The sequence below is a fragment of the Lineus longissimus genome, chromosome 4, assembly GCF_910592395.1.
Source record: "Lineus longissimus chromosome 4, tnLinLong1.2, whole genome shotgun sequence".
Classification (NCBI taxonomy): Eukaryota; Metazoa; Nemertea; class Pilidiophora; order Heteronemertea; family Lineidae; genus Lineus; species Lineus longissimus.
The window spans coordinates 21,894,682-21,913,329 of NC_088311.1; the positions used below are offsets into that span (position 1 = coordinate 21,894,682).

At 42.6% G+C, this 18,648-nt stretch overlaps 1 protein-coding gene across 1 annotated transcript in view; it reads left to right on the plus strand.

Annotated features, from left to right (window-relative positions):
- Positions 1 to 18,648, plus strand: part of LOC135486824 (uncharacterized) — a 51,844-nt gene that overhangs the window by 29,579 nt on the left and 3,617 nt on the right. The window contains exons 55-89 of the mRNA XM_064769926.1: positions 112 to 337; positions 703 to 922; positions 1,044 to 1,250; positions 1,589 to 1,889; positions 2,057 to 2,268; positions 2,680 to 2,987; positions 3,173 to 3,441; positions 3,623 to 3,803; positions 4,058 to 4,224; positions 4,446 to 4,573; positions 5,083 to 5,335; positions 5,542 to 5,713; positions 5,888 to 6,246; positions 6,490 to 6,653; positions 6,939 to 7,098; positions 7,375 to 7,563; positions 7,792 to 8,040; positions 8,510 to 8,669; positions 9,069 to 9,450; positions 9,717 to 9,870; positions 10,239 to 10,466; positions 10,930 to 11,141; positions 11,405 to 11,550; positions 11,941 to 12,074; positions 12,381 to 12,650; positions 12,970 to 13,439; positions 13,716 to 13,952; positions 14,181 to 14,390; positions 14,771 to 14,945; positions 15,312 to 15,577; positions 15,801 to 15,947; positions 16,294 to 16,477; positions 16,785 to 16,933; positions 17,389 to 17,691; positions 18,129 to 18,324. Coding sequence (XP_064625996.1) covers positions 112 to 337; positions 703 to 922; positions 1,044 to 1,250; positions 1,589 to 1,889; positions 2,057 to 2,268; positions 2,680 to 2,987; positions 3,173 to 3,441; positions 3,623 to 3,803; positions 4,058 to 4,224; positions 4,446 to 4,573; positions 5,083 to 5,335; positions 5,542 to 5,713; positions 5,888 to 6,246; positions 6,490 to 6,653; positions 6,939 to 7,098; positions 7,375 to 7,563; positions 7,792 to 8,040; positions 8,510 to 8,669; positions 9,069 to 9,450; positions 9,717 to 9,870; positions 10,239 to 10,466; positions 10,930 to 11,141; positions 11,405 to 11,550; positions 11,941 to 12,074; positions 12,381 to 12,650; positions 12,970 to 13,439; positions 13,716 to 13,952; positions 14,181 to 14,390; positions 14,771 to 14,945; positions 15,312 to 15,577; positions 15,801 to 15,947; positions 16,294 to 16,477; positions 16,785 to 16,933; positions 17,389 to 17,691; positions 18,129 to 18,324 — 7,788 coding nt within the window. The remainder of the gene's footprint in view (positions 1 to 111; positions 338 to 702; positions 923 to 1,043; positions 1,251 to 1,588; positions 1,890 to 2,056; positions 2,269 to 2,679; positions 2,988 to 3,172; positions 3,442 to 3,622; positions 3,804 to 4,057; positions 4,225 to 4,445; positions 4,574 to 5,082; positions 5,336 to 5,541; positions 5,714 to 5,887; positions 6,247 to 6,489; positions 6,654 to 6,938; positions 7,099 to 7,374; positions 7,564 to 7,791; positions 8,041 to 8,509; positions 8,670 to 9,068; positions 9,451 to 9,716; positions 9,871 to 10,238; positions 10,467 to 10,929; positions 11,142 to 11,404; positions 11,551 to 11,940; positions 12,075 to 12,380; positions 12,651 to 12,969; positions 13,440 to 13,715; positions 13,953 to 14,180; positions 14,391 to 14,770; positions 14,946 to 15,311; positions 15,578 to 15,800; positions 15,948 to 16,293; positions 16,478 to 16,784; positions 16,934 to 17,388; positions 17,692 to 18,128; positions 18,325 to 18,648) is intronic.

Consider the following 18,648-nt stretch of genomic DNA (forward strand, 5'->3'; position numbering starts at 1 on the left):
CATATGATCCTGTAGAAAGCTTTGGCCAACCAAAGAACATCTCGTGACATCCGTAACGAAGTGTTATAAGAGTATAAGAGCTTCAGGGAAAATGTATTTCGATATTTACAGAGTTTGGCACAGAAGGCTACTATGGCGCTGAGATAGAACTTGGAGCTAAAGTCCTTGAGATGATGACGTTTGGTACAGCGGTCCCTTTTGTCGGCGTGAATATCTACGGAGAGCTCGGTATCGGTTTCCTCTTGTATGGCAAGCTACGTTTCCAGGGAAGCATTTGCGAGCTACGTTTCCCGACTTACGCCGAAATTTACTTCAACAAATTCCCAATGGATGTCGGGTAAGTTTGGTATTGCAGGACCGGAAGTCGAAATCTTCTCTCTCAGTAGTGGATGTGGACCCACAAATCCAGCTTCAAACCGAATTTGAAAATATTCGTGTGACAGAGTGGAAGGATATTCATCAACTTGTTATTTCAAAGACAACATGGAAAGGTTGTAGTATCACAGGTCATTAAAGTGACAATATAGGCAGCAGCTAGGCAGGCAAGATAAAGTTACACAAAGTCACCAATAGGGTTCTCTGGCTGATCTCACACTTTTGGTCATAAAAGTCATTAGAATTAGATGATTTTGAGTTGCAACCGAGTCTTTTAGAACTGGCAAGACATTTGGAGGATTTATAATATTTTCTAAACTCTTTTAGGCTGAAAATGGACTTGGTTGTGATTCCTCTCACGCTCAAGCTGATAGGACTCGTGACCTTGGAAATTGACCTTGGGCCATTAGGTTCAATCACAAAGACGCTCTTCTCCATGAATATCTTTGAGTATCGTGCTCCGTCAATCACAACCAACATCTTTAATGTACATACCAAAGACGAAGATGAAACTCCGCCATCCTTCTCCAAGTTTTCATCCAATGAGGTGGGTAAAGTTGACAGGTGACGAAATTTCTTACAGTTTTTCCAAACAATACTGGGCGCATAAACATGCATTCATTAGAGAATCTTGACGGAATCAGTTATGATGTTACGTTTTCCTTCAGGTTACCAAGAGAAATGCGGAGGCCATTAGCTGTGAAGTGTCGCAGATTGCTGGCCGAGACTACACTGAGCCGGCGTTCGAGATAGCAGCACGAGCAGAGGATGATAAATCACAAGTCAAGTTATCGATGGATGTTGGAACCGTACCCGGCGGAAGTGATCTGTTGAAAAGTGTGGAGGTTGGCGGCCAGTCAAGCGTCATTACCACAGTATGTAACATATCGTTAAGTCTGGGTGTAGAAGAGATCATGAGTGACGATAAGAACACACAAGTCGTCTCCAAATAAGTTTGTGACATGTGTCACTTGTGTCACTCTTCACTTTCCTGTCACTGTCCACTCTCCTGTCATGATGTGACTCACAAGGTTTTCAAGTCCTAATCAATTACCTATGACATTGCTCGTGACACGTCAAACATGACATGTGAACTTGTAAATCTATTGTAAACCTGGCCTAAGGATGGACTCGGGACACCTATGCCGTTTGATTTCTTTTGCAACAATATTTCTGTGTTTTTCACTTTCTGATCGTATGTTACCTGTTGCAGGTTTTGAATACTCAAGGCATACCTGTATACTTCAAAATCAGCGGATCGAACAGCGCCAGTGGCTCAAGCTATGTCACGTGTTCCCTGCCAACATACGACAGAACTCTACCGTTTGGCCGATTGCGTGAAGCTTTCAAAAGTACTAGCAACCATAAGGTGATAAAGGCATCACTGCTCGCCCTTGAGGATTCCGAAATAACCGAGTCTAAAGTTGCTGTTGGCTTCGGACGTGGGATGTACGGAGACCAGATCAAGCATTGGCACGAGTTTTCTCTCGATCCTGTGGCTGTTGTGAGCGCAGGTATGTTATCATCATGATCACCATCATGATCATCACCATCATCATCATCATCTCCGATATCATCATTAACATGGCTTCCCTGATGTTTGATGAGCTCTATTGGGCCAGTAATCGGCTCAAACCAATTGGCCCAACAGACTTTACCACACAATGTTTTTTTGTTACAGGGTCAGTGATGGACAAATTCACCGCAGGCGTGGCTGGACGACTGGTCGCAAAGATTCACAGCACAAGCGGGAAGCCTGACGTGATCAGTTGTGCAAGTTCATGCCTAAGCTTGCTGCCAGCACAATGTTTGAGTTTTAACTATGATTATGGTAATACTGGAAAGTGCGAACTTCTGGAAGGCATTGAGAATACAGAAAACAAGATTGGTGCAGTAAGTATAACAGTTCAACCTTTACAACCCCGCTTTTCTTATTGGAATTTTCTAGTGTATTAACTGGAAGAACCCAAACTGGAATATTGGGGGTGACAAGTATAAGGCTACCTGTGTCACTTTGCAATCTGAAAACTGTTTAAGCATTGTTAGCTTGTGAAGTGAGGTCCAACCTTTATAGTTTTGGGTGTGATTTATTGAAAAAAGAGCCCAGTTTTAATGGTTTTAGTGCCAAGCATGTTCTGGGAGGATGAGGAGACTGTCCTCAAGTCTTTTCCCAGGATACAGAGGCGCCGAGACAAAGATGATTGATGTTGGCGATGACTGCTTTTGAAAAATGCTGTACTGTGAGAGGCAGGAACTTTTAAAGCAGTTTCCCCTGAGTTAACAGTATTTGTATTTTCTTTTCAGTCGGGCAATTTCTTCTATTTTGAACGTCTCAACATTGGCAAAGTTGTCGATTTCAATTTCGGTGACGTCTACCTAGAGCACAACAATCTGTACTTCTTCAATGTTGAGATGGTCAACAGCCTTGGCTTCACCAACATCATCAGCACCGACGCTATCCTGGTGGACCTCTCCCCACCAGACACAGGCCTAATAAAGAACGCTAAGTCAGACATTTTCGAGCAGACCGCTTGCGCCAAATTGATTCCTTCGAATCGTCAAGACTGGTTGCCGCGCTGTACTGGTGCTGATACCACAATTAAAAATCATCGGTAAGTCAATATTTGCTTGAAATACCGGTAGTTGATTTCTCATAAACTTTGATTGATGAGAGTTGTACTTTCTTTTGTGGTTTAGACCAGCTCTATTGAGCAATTACTGCAGCTAATTTTGCTTTAAGCAATAATGGTGCTATGAACGGTATATTGTAATAGTCAATTTTCGTCCCACATTTCAGTACCGTCATCGACGGGGAGGGCTCCAAGACCATCTTCAATGGTTACAATGCAATGGAAAACATGCTCTACACGAGAGCCAATCATTTCATCTCTGTCAACTGGGACGGTTTCCACGACAACGACACAGGCATCTTGGGATATACGTGGGCAGTTGGACAGACGATTTGCTCAGAAAAGATCGGTGCACATACCGATCCTCACGCTCACCTTTACGACCAATCAGAATGGACCTACTCAGGAACTATCTATCCTGATAAACAACTTGCAGGTACGTCTTCTTCAATTCGGTTACGTTGTACTCCAGCCAGGCCTCTCGTCAGTTGGTAATCAAATGACCTTCTTCCAGGATGTGTTCCGGCGTCTGTTCGGAGAAACCACATTCACTGATGGCAGATTTTCGCAGGCGTCAATGTTAACAATTGTGCTAAATGACCCATGGTTTGTTTCAGATGGCAAATACTACACAACCGTCAGGAGTCTGAATAAGGTCGAATATGGTGGCCCGCTCGCTACAACGGTCTGCCACACAACACCACTGACTATTGATAATTCACCACCCATATTTAGGGAGATCTTTGATGTCGGCTACAATGAAGAAACATTTATTATCACAGCAAAACACAGCGTGGAGTAAGTCTCTTAGTATTTCCTGTAATTTGTCCCCTAGCAGATTCTACTTAACTCCACCACCCAAGACAATTTGTTGAACAGATTGATGCTTCTTACCAGTAGCTTAATGCTCTTTCTTGACAGGATGCTGGTCAGTTGCAGGCTAATTTCCTTGGAAGGAGAGAAGCAGTTAAGGGTTAAGATTGCGGATTAGATCATTCCTTTTCAAAATTTTCTCAAAGTTTTGTAAGGGTTTTATCACATTTGCCTTGCAGGGATCCTGAATCTGGTATTAACCGTACCTATGGTTGCCTCGGCCGTACAACGAAAGATTGCGATCTCCTAGCCTGGACGCTGTTAAAAAGCAACGACATGATGAACTTCACTTTCCAAATTCCTGACGGTGTGCCAGCATGGCCAAAACTGAGAGCACAGAATCATGGTGAGTATTTGGTCATTTTGAATGATGTTGTTTTTCGGCAAGTCCTCTTGTCGGTTTGTTGTTAAACTTGGTAATGTACCTGCAATGTAAAATAAACAAATCAAAACATATCTTAAGTTGAATTGGGTTCGTGAAAAAAATTTCAATGACTGTATGTTGTTTAATGACTTTCTTCATGTTTTGATTAAGATAATAAGATATTTCTATGACCTTTCTTTCAGTTGACCTAACAACCAGTGGCAGCACCAAGACCCCAATTCTGGTTGACACATCTCCGCCGATCCCCGGGGAAGTTTATGACGGTGATCAAACATGGCATCAGAGAACTTTTACTATGAACGACAAAAAGGTATAGCTTTAGTCTTCGTGCATTTGACCCTGAAAATGGATGCCGGTCAGAGGCACGGGAGCTTCAATCTGTTAAATGTTTGCGATGCCCAAGGTTTGCGAATTTGCTCCTTTTTCATTTGAGTTTCATGTTTGCTGCCAAAAATTGTGGGTAAATGCATTGGTCAGGAGTTGAAATTTGATGTTCTCGTTGGCCTTCCTCAACAAGAAAATAAACTGGTTGTGGACATTACCCACTTTGCAGTAGTAGTGCAGTGTGTACATCCACATTAGATCTAGAGAGCTTCATTGGCTCGGCTTTAAAATATTTCGGTGAAATCTTTCATCATAACAATTTTGAAAACAGGCACGTTTTTGGTCTATAGTCTGTTTGTTGCTATGAGTCTTCATCAGCAAATGATTCAATTGTTAATGTTGCCATCATCCATGTTTGACCATTCATAGAAACCACAATTATTTTTCCAGTTTACAGGATGTTCATTGAAGTTACCTATATAATTTTCTCCCCAGGTGTGTGGTAGCTGGAAAGATTTTACAGATCCGGAATCCGGTATTGCATATTACCAGATGGCAGTCACAGATGTGAGCAATGGCAATATCGTGGTGAATCTGACCAACTTTAAGGCGATTGACTACGAAGGGTGCATTGACCTCGTGAAGAATGGCTATCCTCCGCTCTCTCATGGGTCGTCCTATAAGACCAGCATTACTGCATGGAACGGTGCTATCAGGCAGCTGTTCATTAAGGCAGAATCTGCAGGCAGTAAGTCGTTGTTCATTCACCAGTGCTGCTGCATACTAATACAAAAGATACTGTCACAGAGAGTGGAATCGGCCCAAGTTCCTTTACTATATCAGTATTGCTTCTGCACAGTAAAAATTTTGATTCAAACCGTTCTCACTGTCCCATCCTCGCAATTTAGCAAGTCTGAGACCAAGAGGGTTAAAAATATGTTTGTTTCGTTTCAGTGAAAGTTGATCTGACCCCGCCTGTTATGGGTGATGCCATTGATGGTGATGTTGCTGGATTCCACGATGTACGGTTCAGCTCGCAGAGAGCGGCTGTATCTGCCCAGTGGAGGAATTTCAATGATCCGGAGTCGAACATTATCGACTATGAAGCACAGGTTGAAGTCTCTCCGTAAGTCAGTTGTATATTTACCCACAGACAAAAGATCTTTCGGTCAGACAGAGCATCAACAATCCTAGTGCTTTGATTGAGATGCCAACTTTTCACTTCACAATTTTATTTCCACCACATTATAATAAGAAAGACACCCTAGAACTTGCCTATAATGCTTTTTATGAATTTCAGCGATGGCACCCAACCCTTTGAGGTGAACCACGCTTTCGAGTCAGTCTACCCGAATGAGAATTTCACCTGGTATCACTTCAATCTTGCCCACAAGTCCCATGTGAAGACGACCCTGCATGTGACAAACGGTGCCTTTAACACTGACACAGCTACAACTGATGGCTACGTCGTTGATCTGACCCCGCCCGAGCTTGATCATATTGGAGATGGAAGCACCCCTAATGCGGACATAAACTTCCAAAGCACCACCGACGATATGTCCGTCAACTTTGGTTTCCATGACGACGAGTCCGGTGTCAAGAACCACAAGGTCAAGTTGTATCAGATTTATGAGAAAACGAAGACGCTTATCGCAGAATGTAAGTTCAAATTTTGTGGACTGGTTCCCTGTCGTAGTGGCGTTCTTATAAATTGGATTAGGAATTAGGAATTGTTGACCTTAGTTGCATCTTATTAGAGCAGCCCACTGACAAGACGATCATCAAAACATAATTTTCCGAGAAAATTTCTGTTATTTCCAAAGTAACTCGCAATCATTTTTGGAGTAACCATTCAGAATTTCTCAAATTTGCAAACCATTGCTAATATTCCCTCTTTTATAGCTACGGAACTTCCAAGTTCCCAGGAAGTTTTCACAAAAACTGGATTGGATTTGAAGAATGGCGCCACCTATTTCAGTTTGGTGTCATCATCGAATAACGCCGAGCCAAGCCTGCATGCCATACACAAGACAACTGGGTTCAAGATCGACAAGACCGCACCAGACGTAAGTTACTTTGGGAATTGGAAGTTCCCCTTGTGTCTCCTGGCCTTCGGGGTCTGATGTGTGTGATGGTTGGTAGAGTTGACCTAATTATCTTTACAACAGCCTGGTCCTGGTGAAAATTCCATCTTTGTTGAACTTTTTGCAGCATTGCTAATAGGGGTTGCTTCCTATCAAAACCAAATAGTGACCTCAGCGTCCGTAGTGACATAGGTTGGTTCGCAATATTACTGAATGAAGAGTATGATGAGTACTCAGAAATGCATTTGTTTTTGTTTTTTTGTGTAGATGGTACGAGTTCGTGTCGGTGTTGTGACCGGTATGAATGAAGAGAGGTACAACGGCAAGGTATTGCAGTCTGACAGGAAAGGTATCACCGCATCGTGGTTGGCCATTGATGGAGAATCTGGCGTGGAGGAGTATAGAGTCTGCGTTGGATTATCAAATGGTGGGTTGCATTGCTTTGTGTAGTTATCAACCCTCAATGGTCCAAACTGATAAGAGCGAAGCTTGCCTGAGTGGTAACTGTGATGATTGTCAATTTCAACGCCAGTCTCGTGGGTTAAAATGAACGGAGTCACACTTGTTCATATTAGACAATTGCTATTGGCACTGCAGCTGGAATTCGATATTTGTCTGAGTTGGTACATGTAGTGAGTGTCAATCGAATATAAAAATCAAGGCCACATTGTCTGCCAAATTATTCAAAGTCATTTTCTTCCAGGAACATGTGAAGTGTCCGCATGGCGCTCCATGGGTAAGACCATTGACGGTTACATCGATAACCTGAACCTAGAGCTCTCCAACAATACGAGGTACTACTACGTCAGTGTGAAGGCTCTCAATGGTGCTGGCCTGTGGTCAGATGTGGTCTGCGGAACACCGCTCAAAGTCGTCGAGAAAGACAAGGCCGGTGAGTAACGTCGATAGGGTTCATGTTGTCCAGTTATTTTCCTTATCAAAAATAAGTTTTCTGACAACACTGAATGTTCAAAAAGATTCCCAAAATAACTATACCATTGGGTGGGGCTCTGAAAATATGCCCCAAAACTCTGCCTCAGCTTTGGGCCGTCTTAACAAAACCAAGTTTCTAATTATCGAAGTGACAATAATATAAGCCACTTCTCCACTTTGCTTGTAGGTCATGTCATTGATGGTGCCGATGGTACAGAAGTTGAGCCACAGACGGCCATTGGAGTAGACATGGACTACACCCTCGACGATCACACCGTCACTGTGCAGTTTGAAGGTTTCGAGAGTAAGCTCTACGGTATCAAACACATGTCGTGGGCTATCGGTTTGAGTCCATTAGGGGAGGAGGTTCAGCCCTACATGAGGGAAGGTATCGTGCTTAGAAATGACGACTCTTTGCTGGATGGAAATGAAGTTGGTGAGTTATATTTGAATTCTATGTGAATTGAGCCTTTGGTCAGGCTTACATTAAACTCGCATTGTTAGAGTTCAAGAGTCACAAGAGCTGTCAGAGTGGCACAATGGAAAAATCAGCGCCTGTCACATCTGAGGTCCTGGCTTTGACTCCCAGTCGGTCCCGGTACACTTGTGTGATAGAGGGGACAGGTTCTCTGAGCGAATATATGATGCAAGTAGGAGAAAGCCAAATTACCCTAACAGCAAAATGTTCGGGAAGGAGTTGAAACCCCAGTCTGGTTGCTGCATTATGTCCTTTGCAAGGCAAGTAATAATGCGCTGTATGGGCAGCCTCCTGATGGAATCCCCATAGTGCCTCTTTGGAGGTGTACAATTTGATATACATGTAGGTAAAGGTATCTTCAGCTTAAGGTGTCTTTGCAGGGATGCCAAAATTGTGATGACCACAAAAGCTTCTGTTTCTTTTCAAGGTCAAATTGGCGCTGGCAAGGCCTCCGCTCCGGTCGAACTTGAAGCCCAGAAGAAGTACTACGCAAGTGTCCGAGCGACGACGTTTGAAGGAAAGACTTTGGAGTCGACATCCGATGGGTTTTTCATCGATCAGAAGGCACCAGAGGTCATCATTACCAGGTATGATCACTTTATTGCTGACTTCAACTTTGAGACTTTCAATTCGACTGAATTAACCGACGTTTTTGTGTTGATTTATCACATGTATCTGAATGATAATTTTCGAAAATTCCAAATACGATTATAATGACAAATCATAAGACGGATATAATGAGTCGTAAGCCAACACTGTGACTTGGTGTATGACTTCGTGATTTGCCCGTCATGCACCGGTCCAATCTGAATTGGTGAATTCATTTGAGAGGTGCAAAGCTTGGATCACAAACCTCAGCTGATCATGCCTGATCACTCATAGATAGGTTGCATCGAAAATGCATGTGAAAAGGTCATTTCAAGTCTTTGATATCCAACCCTTGAATCATCATGGTGAAAACCTCTCCCCATTTCTCTTTTCATCAGTTTGGCGCTCTCGGACAACATAACGAGTCTCGAAGAAGGCAAGGTTATCTATCAAGTTGCTATCGACTCCCTCTCGGGATCCTGGGAATACAAGATTGACCAAAATACAAGTAGCCCCATCATGGCGGCAGTGTATTCGTTCAGCACCTACCCTGGAGGACATGACATCGTTGATCTGACAAACGTAGGCAAGATCTATGTGACCCACACCAACGCTGTCGCCCCTGGTAAATTAACACCAGTTACGGACGGTCGTGCAAACATCCTCGAGGTGTATGCTGTGAATGCGGTCGGCTTGATCGGGACTGTAACGTCTGCGGCGATAGTTGTTGATGACACACCCCCAGTGTGTGGAAGGGTCACATGTCCTAAGACCATTCAGGTAAGTACATTGATCTTGATGGTTAATTGGCCCAACAGGTGTATTTATGTATAACTGTTGATGGATGACTAGTAAAATTGGTAAGCACTAGCGAGGCCATTCCTACATATACTTGGAAATTGAGGCCATCTTGGATTTTGCAAGCCGGAGAGAAACTGAAGAGCAAGTCATATGATTGGTTTGAATGGCCAAAGACTTTGTAAGGCAAGTTCCATGAAATGATCGTGACTGCTGTCTGTGTGTCACGATTAAATTAACTCTTTCAGGCTGTTACTGAGCTGGAGTGCTCTTGGCATAAGTTCTACGAGGAAGAGAGCTTAATCACCTCCTTTGCGTTTGCGATTGGATCGGCGCCCAATGAGGATGATATCTACAGCTTCAGGACACTGCCGCCGTACAAAGAGAAACATCTGGCAACACGTAAGTCTAGCGGGGAATTTTTCACGGGATAGAAAAGTGATGAAAGTTTACTAAAAAAATGAGGCCTTAGGCTGACGTTACATAGGCCTCATTTGTTCACTTCCCACATGTCACGTTCCCCTTAATGCGTTCGTTCCTCACTGAATGCATGCCACAAGGCCGTGCATTCACCGAGGAACGTTAAGTGAAGCTGGAACGTGACATGTGGGAAGTGAACGAATGAGGCCTATGTAACGTCAGCCTTATGGTCATGAGAGAAATGGAAATTTCTGTCAAGTCATAAAAAGTCATCAACTTTAATTTTAGAAAATGATTCTCCTCTCAAAATTCAACATCAACAAGTGCATTGCATCGTGACTGCTTTTCAGATTTTGACTCCCCACTTGAAAACCACAAGAAGTACTATGTCACCTTGCTGGCGATCAACAGCCTTGGCCTGTTCTGTGAATCATTCTCCGATGTGATCATGATTGACGACACACCCCCTACGGCGGGATTCATCGTGGAGTTGTCACACACCTATCACATCGACTTCAAGAAACCGAAGGAGAGCAAGAATGATATCAGGAACAAGAGGACTTGTGATAGTGAAGAAGGTATGTTCAAATGGAGCCCCAGAACCCCTCAAATTTGTTTCCTTATTGAGTCTTGATTCCTTGACATTATTTAAGGCTCATGAAAGTCTGCAAATTGTTGTGAAAAGGCCAATTTTGCTAAACTTTTTTTCAGAGTATCTGTATGAAGATTTTGATTTGCTTTTTTGGGGTTTGGCATTTATTCAACGAAATTTCAAAAGAAAATGTATTAAACAAAAAAACAGGCATTTTTAGTATTGTAGACTTAGATTATGATACTGTGGAGAGCAAAGGGTGAGCATAGGGTCACAGGTCAAGTATGACATGCCTCCATAAGGGTCAGATTCCACTGCAGCGGAAAACCATCACGGTTTTGACACACTCATAGACTTTGGTTTCGGTCGTAATATTTGTTAAGACAATGAAATAATCAAATTGCTTATAACTCCGAATGTAACTGAATAAATATATGTCATCTTTTCAGAGTGCCTGAAGATAGACGCCGTCTGCCAGAACTCTGTCACACAGGTCTCCGTTGCCTGGACGCCCTTCACTGACAAACAGACAAAAATCACCCATTACTACATCGCGATTGGTCGCTCTCCTGGAGGCTCACAGATCAAACATTTCGTCGAGGTTCCTCTCACAGCCAACAACTATATCATAGACAATCTTAACTTGGAGAATGAGAAGCAGGTAAGACTACAGACTTGATACAATCGCATTGGGAGATTAGTTTTTGAGATATTGAGTCAAGATTATTGGCTGTTAACATAATGTTTGTGCAAGTGGTTTTGTTGGAGGAAATTGGGCAACTCACAGAAAAACCATTGTTGAAGAGTTGCTCTCTCTGTCACATGAGTATACCAGGACCGACCAAAAATCAAACCCGGGATATTCTACAGGCTAAAGTAGAGTTCTTATTTGACATTATTTCCATTTCCATTTTATATTTTCAGATCTTTGCAACAATCAAGGCCTACAACGAAGCCGGGATGTCCACCACTGCCACAAGTAATGGCGTCTACCTCAGTTACGTCACACAGGGCCTGCCGCCATTGAGCCAGATTATGGTCTCGGATGGACCTGATGTTTATAATGATGTGTAAGTCCACCTGAGTGAGGTTGAATCTGTCACCAGATTTCAGGATTTTCCCCGATCCAGATGAAAACTTTTAAGTGACCCATCGCATTCCTTTTGCATTTCGAAAGGCAGAATTTTAGCTGCACGAGTCCCATAAAGGCATTTCAAAGTCAAAGCAATTGTTTAAAGTCTGCAGTTAAGCCAGAATTCTGCCTGGCTTTGTGCATATACAACTTTTTTCAATTTGAGATTTTCAGGAGTGTCATCAGGTGTTTCAGGAACCTGTCATTTCCATTTAGAATGACCACAGTAATCAGGACACCTATCTTATAAAGACAGCCTTGGTCAGTCCCAAGGGTCTCTTTAATAGAGGTTCTACTTAACTATGATTGCTGTGCCATAATATTTCAGCGATTACCAGGAGAGCCAGAGTACGATCTCTGCCAGCTGGGACTTCCGTGGCGACCCCTGTCCTATGAAGAGTTATGAGTGGAGAATTGAGAGGCTTGATGGGGTGGTCATGCAAAATTATTCTGATACAGCAGGTAAAAGAAAGTTTAATGCTGTGAATTTTAGTTTTGCAACTGCTTTGTTTTTGAGTTTATGCAGTGTCTAACACGGATGTTGAGCATGCACACAGTAGCCATTAAATTTCTACAGCAAACAGTGGCATCTTTTACCTTGGCAACAGAAATGAGCAAATTTAACAAACTTTTGGGTTGCTGAAATAAGACTACTGGTATTAAGGTTTAAATCGATAGTTTACTTTTTCACTGTATTTTTCGCAAATTTTCGTGATTACGAGACTTGCTAACCAGTATCATATTATGGGATGTATTGTATCTTTTCAGGCCAGACAACTGGCATCAACTATAACCTCAAAATGAAGGAAGGGGAGTTGTATTTCGTCATAGTACGCGCCATCAACCAGATCGACCAGGTCTTAATCAAACGCTCCAATGGCGTGACAATCAGGCGCAATCCACTACGCCCGGGACGCATCTCCGATGGTGATGTCATCGGCTACGATCTGATGTATTTGCCGTCGACAAGCGAGATATCTGCCAATTGGGACGGATTTGGTAGTGGTGAAGTAGGCTCAGAGGTCAAGGTTCTTACAGGTAAAGGTCAAGGTTAACGTGCTCACTAGTTTTTTGGACAGTTTCATCACAGATTACAGGTTGCGGACTCCATGAATCTTCTGTCTAATGCTTTTTTACGGGAAAAGGTCGGCATTTTACTCTTGTTTTCGAGTGTCTAAGTAAAACATCTCTCATAGATGCAAAGTAGTCTATAGCGGACTCCATACCTCTAGCTAAATTCAATAGGTATATGACAGGACCGGTGTTGGTGGTGGTGACGATGATGATGATGATGATGATTTAAAATTGCAAACTTGGAACAAACTAAACAGGCCTTTAAAATGTCATATTCTTTCAGGCAATGCTGGTGTGGGATTCTCAGTTAATGCTGGTGTGGGATTCTCACTGGATAACAAAAATCACCAGTTGGTCGACTATTACGAGGTTGCATTGGGGACTGACCGTCGCTTCTCACGCACAAGGGACAATATCGTACAATTCACAAACGTTGGCTTGAATCACACCGTCACATTCAAGGACCTACAGCTGACGGGGGGAAGATCGCAGTATTTCTTCACCGTCAGAGCTTACAGTACGTCGCAGTCGATGGCGGAAGTGACCTCAAATGGATTCTATGCAGGATATGATACTCCCGTGATGCCATCGGTCATCTCCAGTCCGGATAGTTTTTGGAGCGATAGGACAAATTTGGTGGTTCAGTGGGACAAGTTCAACTCTGGGACTGAAGTCGGCATGAATCAGTATAGTATTGGTGTGTCGGACAAGCCCCTCGCGCAGTTTGATCATGTTTATACTCTCAGGCAACTGGTATGTATCACTTTCATCACATGCTATTAATTGTTTTTGGCCACCTGTGCTTTCGTGTAAGGAAAAGAGAACACCGAATATGGATGCCTCTACTAAACAGATATGTTGTCATGGTTGTCAGATTGCACTTGAAAACTTGAAAGGACAATTAATAACGGTGCTGAAAACCGTTGATATTTGAGACAATTAGGTGAATTTTAGTGGCACTTCTGAATTGAATAAGATATCGGTAATTCAGTGAAATGCATATTATCTTTTCAAATGATTGCATTTCAGCTCACACTGAATAAAGCAACAAGATCTAAACTCTTCCCGGTTGTACCCCTGGAGAATGTCCAACTCAATACTGTTTTCAGTACAGGAGGCCTGAACCTGGTCCCTAATCATTTATATTATGCCACGGTTATTGGGATGAATGGTGCGGGAAAATGCAGCATGGCGGAACGTGCGTTCAGGTTCGATAATACGCCTCCGACACCGGGCGAGGTCAAGGTCGGTCCGTACTGGAACATGGTAAGTGGATAGTATGGCGATTCCATGGTTGGGATTTTCATGCGTACAAGATAGACAATAAGTTATGTTTTCATGGTTCTCACTTACCACTCCAAGCCCCGGTGGCTGTCTAAGACTACATACCAGGTTTCGTGTCGGTTTAGAAGAAAAGTGCGGACAAACCAAGAAGCGTTTCCCGAATCTAGAAACAATTCCTTGATTCAACAAACTTTTGATTTGTTTTTCCAGCAAGCTGCGTATACCAACTCTCTCTCAACCATCGATGTGGAATGGAGGAATTTTGCCGATGCTGAGTCTGGTATCAAGTGGTTTGCCATCTCTTTATGGACTTCTCTGGATTGTGGGGCGGACCATAAAAACAGCCTTACCGCATATAAAGACTGGATCGTCCTTCCTATAAATGCCACATCATACAAGTTTGTTGATCTGGTGCTAAGGGTAGGCGTCTCTTTAACATCTTTAGATCATCCAATGTCAATTTTCGGGCATGGTTTATGCCACTGACAACTAAGGTCTTTCAATTACATAAGTTCACAGCATTTAGGGCCTAATGCCATGATGATCGCCCCCTGTGCCCGAATTGGGGAGGAACGTCCCTTTAAACATTTTTCAAACTTTTTTTTTGGGTAATATTGATAATCCCCTCTGAAGCATGCTCCCAAAACCCCTCAAATACGAGTCCAAATGACATAAGAAAGTTTTTTGGCATCACGGGCGGTTTTCTGACTGGTGAAACAAGAAAAACACAAAGAAATGTTCCCAAAGAAGCTCTAATATTTTGCATAGTCTCACTCAATGATTTTTCTCGATCCTGACAGATGCAACAACCATACTATGTGAAGCTGAGAGCGGTCAACAAAGCCAATCTGAAGACTGAGGTGATGGCTGCACCCGTCCTCTTGGACACCACTGAACCGACCGCTGGTGATGTCGTTGATGGTCCGTTGTTTAAACAGGATATTGTCTGGGTGTCCCACAATGATAAGGTCACTGGTGAGTAGAATAATTTTGCCATCGATGCGTCCAGTACGTTGAGGTCGTGACTCGTTTAAAGGTGAACTGTGACTTTTAACAGATATGACAGACTGTAATAATGATGACAAACAATAAAGAATTATAGTGTGAAAAATGTGGCAATTTTGCCCCCATGTTACGACTACATAAAGTTTTTTTATTTGTCTTCAATGTGCTTCTTCTCCATAAGGTATAATACCCTCGGTACCAAAAGTGTTAACTTCTTTTTGGAAAGTGAACTTCCTTTTGGAAAGTGAGCACTTTGATTAACAATGTGGTTCAAGACAAAGCACTTTATAAATGATTTCTATTATTATGATATTTTGATAAGTCAATACTTTTCAGGCAACATTCTTCATTACCCTACAAATTCCGAGGACCCGTGTCCCAATCGTGATATGCCGATGGAAACCTCTTGGACATTCATGGACACCGCTGCAAACCTCCAAGTTAACAACACACAGTGGGGTATTCAGTATCTCCGTCGTAACGTGGAATACGTTTCCGATAGCGATGTTTTGCGGGTGACGATGAGACGTGAGAGTGGGGATGAAATGTCCACTGGCGGCTTCTACAGAAATGCTGAAATAGCTAGAGGAGGCGTCTATCAGGTAATCTTGGTTTTCAAATTTTGGCGGCGATTTAATATACTTGTTGCACTGTTTCATGTACTTGTTGCACTGTCTTGTGCTTTGATGATCGTCCTAGATGAAGACCGGAAGAAATGAAATCTTCTTGAAGAGCCCCAGGCCTTCAAAGATTATTGGAAAAGTTTATACAGTCATTTCAGTCCCTATAACACCTGGACTCGAATCTAGATTTTTTTGTCTTCAGATTGGGATCAAGGCGACCAGAGGGAAGGCTGTAACTAGTGTGGTCTTCTGGGACGGACAACCTGGCACGTTTGGTGACTACAATTACGTGGATCAGCCATCGTGGGCCGAAGGAAATTGCAAGTGCTGCCTTAAAAAACCTATCCCGGTAAGTTGAATACTTTTGCTGGGTTCCCATGGAAAGAAAAAGTTGTCCATTTTGACTTTGACTCTCAACTTTCAACCCTCTAATCAGGAGGCAGACGTGTTAATCACAAGGCCATCGGGATCGGTATATGTGACCCATCACAGCAAGATGAGCTGATGTGACACCAGGAGATGATGGAAGAAATTGGTGTACTCAGATTTCACAAAAGGCAGACAATAGTGAAATGAACAACCAGTCTGTCTCAACCTGCCAAGCTCAGAGTAACATGCGCGTGGTTTTGCTGTGATGGGTTACATCGATGAGTTGTATTCTATACTCAAATCTCATCTTTTAACCTTTGTTTCAGTCGTCGTGTGTTTGCAATTGCACCACCTATCTGGCCGACCTGGCCTATTATAAAAACCTAACGCAAAAGGCCACTGCTGAGCCTAGTCAAGATAGTCAAGATAGTCAAGACGATGGTATTCCGTATCAGGGTAGCGGTGTTGAGTATCAGACACAACGTGCCTGCGGGTTACAACTTGTGGGTGGTAAGTGCAGTTCTGTCCCATCAATGCAAACGACAGATTAGCGTTTTTATCGTACGTGACAAAAATCGCTAGCGTCTGTCATCAGAGGTGACAGGAATCACTCAATTATTATGCACAGAATTTGCTGGAACTTGTCACTTGCAGTATTTGTTGAACAGTCTGCACGACAGCATTAGTAAAAATTATATTCGTTACATATTTACACAATTAGAAATTTTCAAATTCAAGTTAATTTTTAAAATTTTTGAACGAATGGAGGTAGCATTTATTAACTTTACGCACATTTTTTTTGTTCTTTAATCTTCAGACGCCACCCCCTACGCCATCCTCTGGTGTAGTTATGCAAATGACACGCAGTCTGTACTCAGCCAGAAGATGGATTTACCATACGACCCAACTGCTGATTACCACAAATACACGATAGAGGTCCATTACAGAGATGACGACCCAGTAAATGTAAGTCGTCAAGTGTTGTCGGATATCTTTATCAACGATTTTCGGGATAGAATCGATCCCAACTTTAGTGCAAAACCACCACCTGAGGACATCATTGGCACCAAAAACTACTTCCTCGGACGTCGATTCTAAAAATTATTTCAAAAGGCTCATTCAGACATTAAAATCACAAACTTTCCTCATAAAATCACTGACGAGCAGCCATGTGGTCCCTGGTTCAAACTCCACTGTCTGTGTGACACTCTCTTTGCATTACGGGACATTCCTCACTCCACCCAGCCGTGGATCAATGGGTACCGGTCGGAAATCAGCTGTTGTAGGATAGATTGAGCAGCTCATCTAAGTTCTACTGATAAGTTTCAGTATAGGCAAGGATTAAATGGTAACTTCAAACTCTACTGTTGATAACAGACTACAAAAATGAGAAACTCTAAAAAAATTAATCTATATTTCAGCCACAATGGTGTTTCACAGTTAAAAACAAGAAACTTGGTCTTCTGATTGGTGAGGTGTGCGGCATTGAAGAATTCACATCAAATACGATCGCCATCTTCCACGTTTTCAACAAAAATAATTACATATTGTCCGATCCGTCTTACGAGGCGGTTGCGCTATTCAAAGACTTCGTCATGCCACCGTCTGCTCAAGAGTTGTGTCGCTACGGCAAGATCTTCCAGGGCGGCGACACCGCCATTATCCGTTATGAAGCTGGAATCGGCACAAATGCTACGCTGACGAATATAGCAGCTTTCAAGGAGGTAAGATGACTCCTTGATTATTTACACAGCTGAAAGTGTTTATGTTAGACTGAAATTCCTTTTACTTGGGCCACTTTTAGTTTTAATAACCCGAGTGAAGGGACCATGATCTCAATCAGAAGTAACGATAGTTGAAAACTTTTTATTCAAATTTGGTGTCTTGTAATACTTGTGTTCATTAGTAGGCAATATTGAACAATGATTTACAAAGAACGGGCAATTAGAATTGAAAGACAGTTTTTGTAGCCACAACATGTTAAGGTCATATTCTGTTATAAGATACAAAAATGACCAAAATATCATAAAAAATGTCAACGGCTAAAATGTGAGTATTCCATTTTACCATATTCTTTACATCTCCCTATACAAAACCGTTGAAAATATCAACGGCTGAAATATACTTGGCTCCATTTCATTCTTATCACCTTTCCTTCTAGGTTGCCACTCCTTGTGTGCCGTGCGTCAAATCATGCGATGTGTTCACGTGTAACAAGAGTTGTCCAGCCAAGTCCATTAGTAATATCCAGATTCAGTTGGACGGTTTGTCACTGAAGTTGGACAATAACATAACAACCGCACATGGCAAGAAGGGAGAATTTAAGGACAAGTTAGAGATAATGTACTATTTGACAGGTAGGTTGAGAATAAAGTTTGGCAATCTTTGTTAGAAGTTTGTTTTTTATGGTGTCATTCCGTATGAAAGGGCCAGTTAGAAGTGGTTTTTGAGCACTCTTACCTGATGAAAGTGATATAGCGGGACGTGTAACAGGTTTACCAAATGACAGTGATAGCAGAAGGCGTATCAGGTTCACCTGAAACAGTGATAGCAAGATGTTGATCCGGTAAACCTGACTACAGTCATAGCGGAAGGTGTTTAAAGTTGACATCACTACAGTGATGGCAGGAGGTGTATCAGGTTCACCTGACACAGTGATAGCAAGGTTGATCCGGTAAACC